The following is a 12,311-nucleotide window of genomic DNA, read 5'->3' as shown; positions in this document are numbered from 1 at the left end:
AGAAAAAGAGGAAAAGGAAAGAAGTCGTTAGAAAAACTTTTCATTGCCCTTCTTCTTCTTCTTTCTATGCGTTTCTTTTTCTTTTTTTTTTTTTTTATTTCTTTTGGAGTTTTCGTTTATCCTTCAACCTCTCGACGAGTTAGGTAGTACTTTACCATACAAAGACACTTTAACTAGTGCGTTATCAAGAAGATATTATATACTACAAAGAATTCTCTTTCCATTAGTGAGATTCGTCATGTCGATGCATGCAGAAGAAGTCCCTGTTGTTCTAAACGCGAAAGTAATACAAAAGTCGAATGAATGAATGAATGAATGAACGAACGATCCAACCATAAAGCCTCCCTTATCTCGCGTCATTTTTTTCAACGATTGTACGAGTTCGACAAAACAAAAAAGAAAAAGAAAACGAGACCACGCAACAACAACAACAACAACAACAACAACAACAACAACAACAACGAAATAAAAAACAAGTAGGAAGAAGAAAAAGAGGATTCAGGAAATTAGCTGTTTTATTACAACGAATGATCTCCAAGGGGTGGATGACGAGAGAGGTGGATGTACGCCTAATTAGTTTCCTCGTATCTCGAGTTCTCGTTATTTACTTGCTTGCTTTTATTCTCTTCTTTTTGTTTTTCTCTCTCTTTTTCCTTTTTTTTTTTTATCTAATATTTTCTTTTCACTCGAGTTACCATTGACGACGAGATGTGTCAAAAGATATTTCAATACTTTAATGATCCTTGACAACGGGTTCGGTGTCCTTTTATAATTATCAGTCGGTGATGTTTTCTCTTTTTGATAATACGATATTTCTTGATGAATAAATAAATTAGGTTAAATATAGATTTACATGATGTTTTTATAAGTATAAGAGATAGATTATTCGTTTTAACAACCAAAATAATTAAATAATATCTCTCTTTCTATCTCTCTCTCTCTCTCTCTCTCTCTCTCTCTCTCTCTCTCTCTCTCACTACCTATTTTTCTGTTTCTCCTCCTAGCTCGTACATTTTCATTTTCTTTTTTTTTCTCTCTCTCTCTCTCTTTCTCTTCGTTTTCGTTCGAACATCTCTACAACCACCCTTTTCCCCACACCCACACCCCCACCTCCACCACCCTACAACCCCAACCTCAACGTCGATTTTTCTTCTTCCTCTTTGTACTCGTATACCAGTATGCTTACACTCGCATAGAAGCAACTCCTGGTTGGTTGGTTGGTCCCTTATGTACTTATCTACACGTTCCTCTTTTCCCGTTAAAGCTATCTAAAGTCCTGTTCTGACTTCCTGACCTCTTATGGCCGATCATTTCGTCCTTGATGGCTCGATCAACGCGTTAACTCGAACAACAACGATCGAAAACTTTTTCAACAGAGAAAGAATGGGGGACTCTTCCCTTTATCGTTCATAAAAAAAGGAAACAAATTCTAACGAAATATATAATAAATGTATATATATATATATTATTGCATTAATTATTAATAATATTCAAATATCGTTTTTGATTATACATTCATTGGTATTTTAATATCTACTCTCTCGTAATATGTAAAATATGAATTATATAATTTAAATATGTTAATTGTATAATACAAGTTTTAATATGTGTTTTGTTATATAAAGATCACAATAAAATAATATAATAATCAATGTATTATACGAACACGTATATGTAATTTCGTTCGTAATTATTTTATTGATGTTAGAAGAACTTTCTACACTTTTTCCTTATAATTTAAAATTATTATAAATGATTTTATTTTTTCTTTTAATACAGACTGTACATACGTACGTAAAACCTTATACACAACACGTGTCGGAATTTAGACGTTAAAGTATACTGAAACGAAAATGGACGTGTCTTTAATAATTCTCTCTCGTTGAGAGGGTTAAAGTTTGAAGCGAATTTACAATATGGATATGCGTGTTGGTTTGAGTTTACGGTTCGAAGAAATAAAAAGAAAATACAAAATATTTGCGTTTAAAGATTTAATTCGAGCATTTAACGTTTTTCACCTTTCTACGAAAAATAATGATGATGAAATAGAAATAAAAGAAAATAAGATAAAGAAATTAAGAAAGAAAGTAAGAAAAAGGATTCTTATATTTCTTTTTATCCATCTTCGTTATCAATTAATTTTAATTAACTAAGTATATATATATAAGACTATCTTAATAATAAAATTGTAAAATATATATCCATTTCATTTGTTTCTTTTTTATATTTTTTTAATTTTTTTTTTTCAATCGTTGTTGTTGCAAAAAGTAAGAAAAAATTTATTTCTTTAGCAGCTTTGTTTCATCGATAAAATATAGATAGTTGAGATAGTTTTCATTCATTCATTCATTTACTCTTTACCAGATCAAAACGATATCGGTTCAGTATAGAACTTTAGTTTACCGTTTGTTCATTGCAAGATATTGGAACGTGATAACGGCCGTTCAGGAAAAGTATTTCGAGAGTAATATTCCCAGTCGCTATTCTCTATTTGTGTGCACATCCTGAACAAACTTTCTAAGGTTCCTCTATTCTCGATTCCCAAAGACACAAGCAAACGCATTTACTCTAACAAAGTTATCAAAGTAGATATTCACTTTTGTCTTTATCTCGCAACAAGATGATAATGATTATTACGATGATAATAATAATAATAATAATAATAATAATAATGCAAAAGTATTACTTTATACCTTATCGCTTTTTTTTTTTTTTAATAAAGAGATCATTTCAAAAGTATTACTTTATACCTTATCGCTTTTTTTTTTTTTTTAATAAAGAGATCATTTCAAGTAATAATCATATTATCTAAGTTAGAAAATTGTTTGTTCGTTAAAATTAGTTTACCTTTAGATCGGCCTGTTGATCGTAAAATGTTGAAGGTGCTAATGCAGCTTTGAGTCTACGGTTTCGATAGAATATAAACATGATAGCTGCCAAAAGCATTATGATCACCGTTGTTAAGATTCCGATGACCAATCCAACGAATTGTTTAGTCTCGGGCTCATGTTTTTTATCTGGAACTGAAATAAGTATATTGTAAGTTTAAGTAGTATGAATCGATATTTAGTCATACTTGTTGCATTAACGATTTATCTTTCTTATATATAACGCAATAAGTATATTATTATTAATTCAACATTTCCTACCATTATTTTATTCGTATAACAATAATAATAATAATAATAATAATCTATTATTTAAAAATACATTTGTATCTTTTTATATAATAAATGAATACCACCTCGACTGTGGGAATAAAAATAAAAAATGAATAAAATAATACGACAATGTTACTTGATGTTTCGTTTATGCGATGTTGTTATCAAGGCTGTTGAAAACACACATTTCCTTTTCTAGTCTGACGTTCTTCAATAATTCTTGATAACGTTCCTGTTCATAAACATGAGACACGTACTACAACGTAGGCTATGGTTACGCAAATAAACGTAAATAAACACGGACAAGTATGTTATATTTCTAGATGCATCGATACTCAATAACGGGACATCCTACGCCTACGTGTGTTTATTTAAGAATAGAATTTCAACCTACCAGGTATTATCTCTTTTTAGAATTTTAAAATATCCAAGAAAATAAATATAATCGTCAAATATAAAATAATAGTCTAACAAACTTGACGTTATCATATTGTCATATTCGATTACTCGAAAATAACGAATTATTATTATTATTTCTATCGAATGAATATAATTGTGATTGACGAATTATAAATAAAACCACGCAAGTTGGTCGATGAATGTATTCATAGACAAATTATATAGAAATAGAAATAGAAAAAAGAAAAAAAAATATGATACAAATATTTTCAAATAAAATGTCGAAGAGAAACACATAATATTGGTCATTTTCTCTATTCACCATGGGATAGGAAAGTTCAAACGTATTATACATATACATATATATATATATATATAGGGAATAGATATATCTAGGATGATGCTCGTTTATGCTAAGGCACATAAATTTATGTTCAATACCTACGTATGGTACATACGTACTTATAAAGCCGTCACATCACACAAAGTGGTCACCTAACGCATAAGGCTACGCGTCCTATTACGATGGGAAGCATCGTTACAAGCAGACCCGCATAATGCACGATAGGATGATAATGATGATTGTGCTGGACGTGAAGCTCACAACCTATACTCCGGTTGACCGGCACCTTGTCGATCGATCGATCTGATTACAAAATGTTCGGCCTATCCTATGTACTGTCGATCCAACTGATTTCATCCCCGGTTCTATCTATCTATGTAGTTATATAGATATATATGTATGTATGTATGTATGTATGTATGTATGTATGTAAGTATAACGCGAATAAGTACTCTATTTCAACATATTTCATGTCATACCTTTATTGAATTTTTTGTTGTTGTTATTGTTTAACCACCCACATAAAAACTTGGCTCAAGTTAACTTGAATTTTTCTTACAAACGTTACACCACCGTTTTATAGATAAATGAATAATACGTTGCATTATATTTTGATCTTTCTCTTATTTTCTATAATTTTAATATTTTATTATACTATACTTAATGTCCGATGATATACAAAACAATAAGGATAATAAAAAATAAAAAAGATACAATAAATAATGATTTTAGTAAACGGAGATATTTTCTTTATACGTTAATAGGATAATGATTTATTGCAATTTAACATTAGCGTTGGAAAAAAAAAAAGAAAAGAAAAGAAATATAAAACGAAATGGGAATTATAGGTGAAATGATTAAAACGAATTGTAAAATTTAACTTTAAATTCGTACCTTTTTGCCTTGCTGCCAAGTGTCGAAATAAAAAGAAAAAAAAAGGAAACAAAGAAAGAAAGAGAAAGGAAAAGAAAGAAAGAAAGAAAGCAAGGGGGGTGGGTTGGTGGAGAGGGGAAAAATGAAATGAGCCCGCATTTTCGAGAAAGGAGAACTTTCGCGATTGGTAACTTCATTTCCCTTTAAGTTATTACTACTCCGGAGGTAGGTGAAACGAAGCCTCTTTTGAAGCTTTTGCAGTGCGTCGTTTGTTAACGTTACAACTAGCGCGAAACGTGGCTCGGTTCCGAGAAAAGCGTGTCGTTACTTTTCTCCTTTTCTAGTTTTACCTCTTTCTCCTATTTTCTTTCTCTCGTTTATACCACCCCCTTTCCATTCCTTTCCATTCCTTTCCATTCCTTTCCATTCCTTTCCATTCCTTTCCTTTCCTTTCCTTTCCTCGTACTTTTCCGCTTTTTACTCGCGTATTATTACACGAACGGATGAATACTTTTACCCCGGGTGCAAATATGGAGCAACGTGTAATGAAACATTAGACATGTCATACTTAAAATGAAACAATAGAAAGAGAGGAAGACATAGAAAAAAAAGGTCCACTTTGATTTTTCATTCTCTTCGTTCATTATTTCTTTCTTTCTCTCTCTCGCTCTCTTTCTCTCTCTTGTCTTCCACATTTTCTTTTCATTTTTAAATAAGAAAACTCTCCTACTTATTAAATTCACTTTAGAGAGATTTCGTTTTTTTATTATTTTCTTTTCGGTTCTATTACGAGAATACCAAGGATGGAAAATTGATAAAGAAGGATAGGAAAATGATAAAGATCTTGTCTTTTTTTTTGTTCCCGTTTTTTTTTTTTTTTTTTTTTTTTTTTTATCCAAGAAGAAAAACTCGCGATGGGAAGATATTAATGGAAAACTTTGATCTTTTTCTCTTTCCCTAGGTATCCTTTTAAAAAAGTTCGAAGGACACCGATACTAACGGCTGAAGAGACTGTCAAGGAAGAAAGTCGAGAAAGAAATTAATCGTGCTAATTGGCTGTATAGTTTCCATCGTCAGTCGACCTTATAATAAAGAGGAACACAACCGGGGAGTAATTCTCCTAGCGTGTTTCCTTCATTTCCAAACGATTTCCTTGTAAATTTAACTATTGATTTTCCTTTTTCTTTGTTTTTTTTTTTTATATTTATTTATTTGAATCGAATAAGACTCGTAATGCGGTATTTTCTTATTAATTAACTTACGATGATACGAAATTACAAGCAACAAATTTATCATTTGTTTTATTTTTTTTTTTTTTTAATAAATTTAAAGATTATTTCAATATATTTTTTATTGATAATTATCGGCACCGTGGACATTTTCTAAATTGTATATTACTTATTTTGATCTAATTGCATACGTTATCATATAACGCAAAAGCTAGTATAATATTTTGCTTGTTAAACGTTCGTGAAAAAGCATAAGAGTTTATTCAGAGAAACAATGCTTGATACCGGGGGAAAAAAACTCACAGGCGTTATCGTTGTTTTCCTCCTTATTAAAAGTGGCCTTCACTTCGTCCCTTTGCAACGGACCCTCGTTATTCTGATAGGGGCTGCCAGTCGCCAGTACAATGGAACTTTTGTTCTTGGCTTCCTCGTCGTCAGTGTTGTTCCATTCTGAGATAACTGCACACATCAACAAGATTACAATTAATGTTATTCGTTCAAACGATAAAATGTTTCTAGTAGATATTTTCTAACATCATTATTATATACACGGGGTTATTTATCAAAAAAAAAAAGAAGAATTATTATTGTAAACAAGTTTAACTATAGGGGAGTAATTTATTATACAAAAGATATTACTCCTAGTATTTTTGTCATAGATTAAAAATAACTTTTAATGTCGAATATGTTCATGCAATTAACCAATTTTTAGAACCCGATCCTAATTCAAACAAATTTCTGATCGATACAGTTTCTGGCACCCATATACCCCTTAAAAAATGGGCTATATGATCTCATAGAAGTGTTGACTTGTTCTAACAATGTCAACTGATTTATAAATTATTCGTTTAACAGATTTTCTTGATAATTGTTAATGAATAAATTGGCGATTGTTTTTGATATTTGAAAATAATTCTAACGTGTATATCGCGAATCAATTAAAAATGTTGTCTTACCTGATTCAAAGATTACTTCGCTTAGCATGATCCACCTTGCCGCGAAATATAGTTGAAGCTTTAGAAAACGAGCGGCACGCGAGTGAAGCTTTATTGTAACTTCGCGAGCTTGTTCCAAGACCAGGTCTGGTATGTAAGAGAAATGGACAGGTTCCCCGTTAAACTGGTTTCCACCAACGCCGAGATATACCTTAGCGTATGAGAATACCTACGAAGGTTTCAAGCGTGAAATGCCAGCCGTGTTAGAAGACAAAGAAGACTTTGTTTGGCTTGACGCGTTAAAGCACCAACGTCTTCGTTTAAACAGAGTTTCTAACTCGTATCTTAAATTAATCTCGTATATTACAACTCATGCACACGCACACACACACACACACGGATATAAAGTGATAATAATAATTTAACGAATAGATATTCTTATTTTATGTTTTTTTTTGGCAGAGAGAAAAAAAAAACCAAAAAATAGATTTACCTGCACGTCTTTGGTAAAATAATTGTTCATATGCAGGTGAATGGCAGTGAAGTTTCTTGAATAATCGAATTCGAACGTTATCTCGACTGGTTTGCCCAACATGTTTGGCGTGTCGTTTTTCCATCCTACCCATTCGTATCCTGAAAAAATAAAAATCATCCAAATGAAAAAGAATTACAAATAAAAGACTAATAAAATATCAGGAAATGAATAATAAAGTCTATTTGATATCAAACCAACCGACTACTATCGTCGACTAACAGTCGTTAATTTTATTTTAGTTTTTTATTCCGATTTTATATTCGTATAATATATATATATATACATACACATTTATTATCAATTTAGAATACTTTTAAAAAAGTACTCCTTTTTTTTTTCGATGCGAAACAGGAACGAAACCGTCAATTTAGCCGTCTCTATGAAGTTAGTAAAAAAAAAAAAAAAAGTGGATGAAAAGAAGAGAGAGAGAGAGAGAGAGAGAGAGGGAAAGGGGAAAGGGGAAAGGGAATAAAAAAAAATAAATTTATCGAAGCATCCCAACGCATCTCTCCCCGATTTCCCTTCCACTACAGTTTTCGTCCCGGGTATACCGTTCCCTGAAAAGTATTATATCCGATAATTTTATCGGTGCACGTACCGACGAAAAATGAAACGTCTCGCGTGATCGTAGCGAAGTGACGGCTCCTACGTGACGCGAATTTGATCGCAAATGGATAACCGCGTTTTCATTATATTGTTGATTTAATTATGAAACTACGTTCTCTCTCTCTCTCTCTCTTTCTCTCTCTATCTATCTGTCTCTCTTTCTCTCTGTCTCTGTACGCCAGGCCAATGCGAGTTTTCATCTCGATTGAAGATTTAACGGTATCGGATGACGCGTATAAAAATTTCTCTCTCTTTTTCGCATACACATGCACACAAATATATATATATATTTTTCACATATATATATGTTCGTAGATTCATGCACATCGACGCGCATTCGTTCGCGGAAGAGCTATCATTTAAAATATTTACTCTTCAAATTTAACATCCATATAAAATCGAATTAGTTTTAATAATAACTTTTCTCGAGGTGTTCATTAAGCATCCTTCGATCTATATATATATAACTATGTAGAATAGCAATAATATCAAATTATAAAGAATTTATTTAACGTCATATCGGTGCATTTTCATTTTAATTAAACGATAGATCTCACATTGAATTTGATAAGTCATAGTAATAAAATTGTTCTCCATTAAATGACGTTCCAGATTTTCAAACAAAAAAATTGAACAAAATGTTGGAAAGTAGTACTAGACGTGATTTCGTTTTTTTCGGGGGGAGGGGGTAGGTTTTCTCCCCGTTCTTTCTAATTTAGCACATTTTCATCATTATCGTTGCCGAGTTAGTTCACTCTCACGTGACATCTACCAGATACTAGCTCTCTTTGTTAGGAAAAACAACGTAACTTTGAATGCAAGAGTTTTCGTGGCACGGAACAACCACAAAAGCCGTTATTGCGCTTGCTCTTTTGCCATTAGATTCCTTGTACCAGTTGCGTACGCATAAGAGGACAAAAAAAACACGTTTTTCCGTCCTACAGAAAATACACGGGGATTGAAAATGAACTTGCCAACGACTCGACAAAACTCTACGTCGAAAGATAAAAGTAGATTTTCTCTCTCATTATTTTCACTTAAAAAAGAAAGAAAGATATATATATATATAAATATTTATATTTAACAAATATATATATTCATTATTTAATCTCAAAACCTTTTGATTTTCATTTCGATATTTAATTTTTGTCCTCCGTATTTAAATGATACGTTATTCATTTAAAATTGTCTTAGTTTTATCGCGATATACTTAAATAGCATTAATTAATAAGAATACATATTTTAATTTGTTAATAAAAAGAAAAAAAAGAAATCAAGAGAACAGAGAGTTATCGAGTCCCGAGTTTTTTTTTTCCCCGAGTTTAATTTGCTTGCAAAATGTTTACCCTTTATCGGTGTTAATATTTTCATTATCAGGTTTTGTTACCCGTACGGTGCAACGGGGCTAATGAGTTTAATTAATAATGAGCTTAATATACTACAAATGATACAAGACAAAATGAAGCTTTTAATTTACGATCCTAGACGTTGAATAAAGCAATATCTTGGCTCTTTGTTAACTTCGAGTTATTATAGGAAGGAAAAATACCATTAGACCCCTTTTACTCTTTCTTGCGTTACTCATCTTCGTTACACTTTCTTTCTTTTTCTTTTTATTTTTTCGTTCTCATTGTGATTTATTTATATATATATATATATATATTTATTTTTATATTTATTTACGTTAGAATTTATATTAAATGTTTTTAGAAATTTCAATGGTGTCGTAGTTTACGTGATGCATGTACTCGAATCCCTCAGACAATTCGGATCGTTCTTCGACAAGAGCTCATCCTTCAGTTCCTTCCACCCTTCGTTGAGAATATACCAAGTCCTTGGTTCTTCTCCTGTGTGTTATATCGCTTTGACTTATCCGTCTTTCATATAAACCAACCTCCATAGAGTCTTTACTACTACTACTACTACTACTATTCCTACTACCACTACTAGTATCTACTATTACTACGGCAACCATCCTTAATATTGTCCCACGAGTAAATAGTTTCCAGTTTCCTGTCGTCGCTGCCTTCGTTCCCTATCTACTATCAATTCTAAAGCTTCACGAGGGTCGTAAGATAAGCAACAATGTTTAGGTGTGTCTAATGCTTACTTCACGATGATTCTCCATCTCTCTGTCTCTCTCTCTCTTTATCATTTATATTTTTCTAAAGAAAATTCTTGTAAAATTCAAGAACACATCAAATACAATGATCAAATGAAAAATCAAAATGATTACACCTTGAAATAGATAAATTAACTAAATTAACTAATCGTGTGTTATAACTTAACGATTATTTATATTTTATGCATAATTACGAATATATTCTCTGTTAGACGATTAAATCTGATCAAAGTAATCTTATATTCATTATCGAACTGTTCGGTCATGAGAATTGGTTTAATGGGGGATTTGAAATCTTTAGGATTAAAGGAATGAATTCTACTTATACACATATATAACTACGTACAATTATAATAGTAATAGTAATAAGAATGATGGAATGAATGGAACGTAAGAAATATAATGTTTTTTATTTCGAATTTTCAAATAGAATAGGGGGAGAGAAGTAATCTAGTTGGATTTCTTACTGATTTTGTTTCTGAGGGACTCGAGTGTCTTACACGTGGCATTGCCATGGGTTTAAAAGTTTAGGATATGGGGGAAGAAAAGTGAAGTAGATGCAGACAGTAGGAAGTAGTAGTAGCAGGAGGAGGAGGGGGAGGGGGGGGGAACCATGGTAGTACTGTTACTGCAACTGCGAGATGTCCCTTGGCGTAAATGGAAAGACACAAATGTATCCAGAGAGCGGATAAACAGGCAATGCGGCTTGCAGACTAGCTGGTGCTTCAATATAAATGTAAATTGGGGAACAGATTCGAGTGCTTCACCACCCGCGGAACACGTTTGGATTCGAGGGTCCAAGCTTTTCCTTCCTTCCTTCGTTCTTTCCTTTTTTCGTTGCATGCGAAGATTATTTTCCTTAGCATAGAATATTTCCCGTTCTCTAAACTCCTCAAACGCACCTGTTATCGATCGGTTCCAAAATTTTCTTCATAATTTTATCACGTTTTCGTGTATATCTTTTTTATTATTCCCGATAATCATTGGTTTCTAGTTGCAAAATATTATTTTGTTATATTATACAGATGTTCGTTTGGTAATTGAGAAAGTAAGTAAAGTAAAGTAAAAGTAAGAAACAAATAAAAAAAAAAGGGTAAGAAAGTATCTCTAACCTCGTTTACTAGTTTTGAATAAATTCTAGATGATCGGAAGTAGTAGTAGTTGTATCTATCTATCTATCTATCTATCTATCTATCTATATATCTATCTTATCCCGAATATAATATATGCTGAAGTTGGGAAAGAGAGATAGAGAAACTTTAAACACAGATCAAATATTACGAAGAAGAAATGTGATGCAAAATTCGATGATGAAACCAACCTATATAAAGGATAATTATTATTAGGTTAATATAAAATGATAATGATGGATTATCATACTTAATATAATTTTCTATTATTCGTCTGTGTTGTGATATATAATAATAATAATAATAATAATGTTAAAGACTTTGATCTAACTTCGATAGAATTTTAATACGAATAAGTATATTATTTCACTATATAACATATTTTAGAGAAAATTTCATTAAAAATTATGATTATTTAATCATGACACAACATACACACATTTACTTGGATAGATGCTTACGCGACATGATAAAATCAGTGTCCACCCCGTACCCCTCTCCTTCATCCTTAAAAGCAAGTTGCAAGTATATTCAAACATTCTCTTTCACTCGACTTATCTTATACACTCAAAGTAAGCTTGAGATCAGTTAGGAGATGGATGAATGATGAGTGAGCTAGTAAAAGATAGACAGAGAGAGAGAGAGAGAGAGAGAGAGAGAGAAATAGAAATAGTATCTCTTGAATCATACTAATTGTAAGACGTTTCTATCGTAATAATCTGGACACAATCTAACGGAAACCGTAATCTTATCAAGCACGAAAGGAGTCGGCTTGAGGTCTTACCTTTACCGTTACCACTGATGTCCAATCTGAAGTTGTCAGGACCTTTCTGGCCGTCGACAAGTTGACCAAGTCCTCCGGAGAGGTAACCCCCTTCCTCGCTACCGTCGTAAGTTCTATCAGAAAGGTCAACTTCCGAGCCCCTTTTTATTCCTTGAGGCATTGAATACGAGACCAGACCCTCTAGAAAAAAAAAA

The 12,311-nt window shown here is 32.0% G+C and overlaps 1 protein-coding gene across 4 annotated transcripts in view; it reads right to left on the bottom strand.

The window, feature by feature from the left end:
- LOC106790448 (discoidin domain-containing receptor 2) overlaps nt 1-12,311 on the bottom strand; it is a 149,575-nt gene that overhangs the window by 21,462 nt on the left and 115,802 nt on the right. For all 4 annotated transcript variants that reach the window (XM_014755381.1, XM_014755631.1, XM_014755545.1 and 1 more), the window contains 5 exons: nt 12,118-12,297; nt 7,434-7,573; nt 6,962-7,169; nt 6,309-6,464; nt 2,848-3,023 (listed from right to left, as the gene is read on the bottom strand). In XM_014755381.1, coding sequence (XP_014610867.1) covers nt 2,848-3,023; nt 6,309-6,464; nt 6,962-7,169; nt 7,434-7,573; nt 12,118-12,297 — 860 coding nt within the window. The remainder of the gene's footprint in view (nt 1-2,847; nt 3,024-6,308; nt 6,465-6,961; nt 7,170-7,433; nt 7,574-12,117; nt 12,298-12,311) is intronic.

Source organism: Polistes canadensis, unplaced genomic scaffold (genome assembly GCF_001313835.1).
Source record: "Polistes canadensis isolate GaletaPanama2010 unplaced genomic scaffold, ASM131383v1 scaffold_0, whole genome shotgun sequence".
NCBI lineage: Eukaryota > Metazoa > Arthropoda > Insecta > Hymenoptera > Vespidae > Polistes > Polistes canadensis.
Note: the sequence above shows the minus strand (reverse complement) of the source record. Positions and strands in the feature narration are given on the sequence as shown.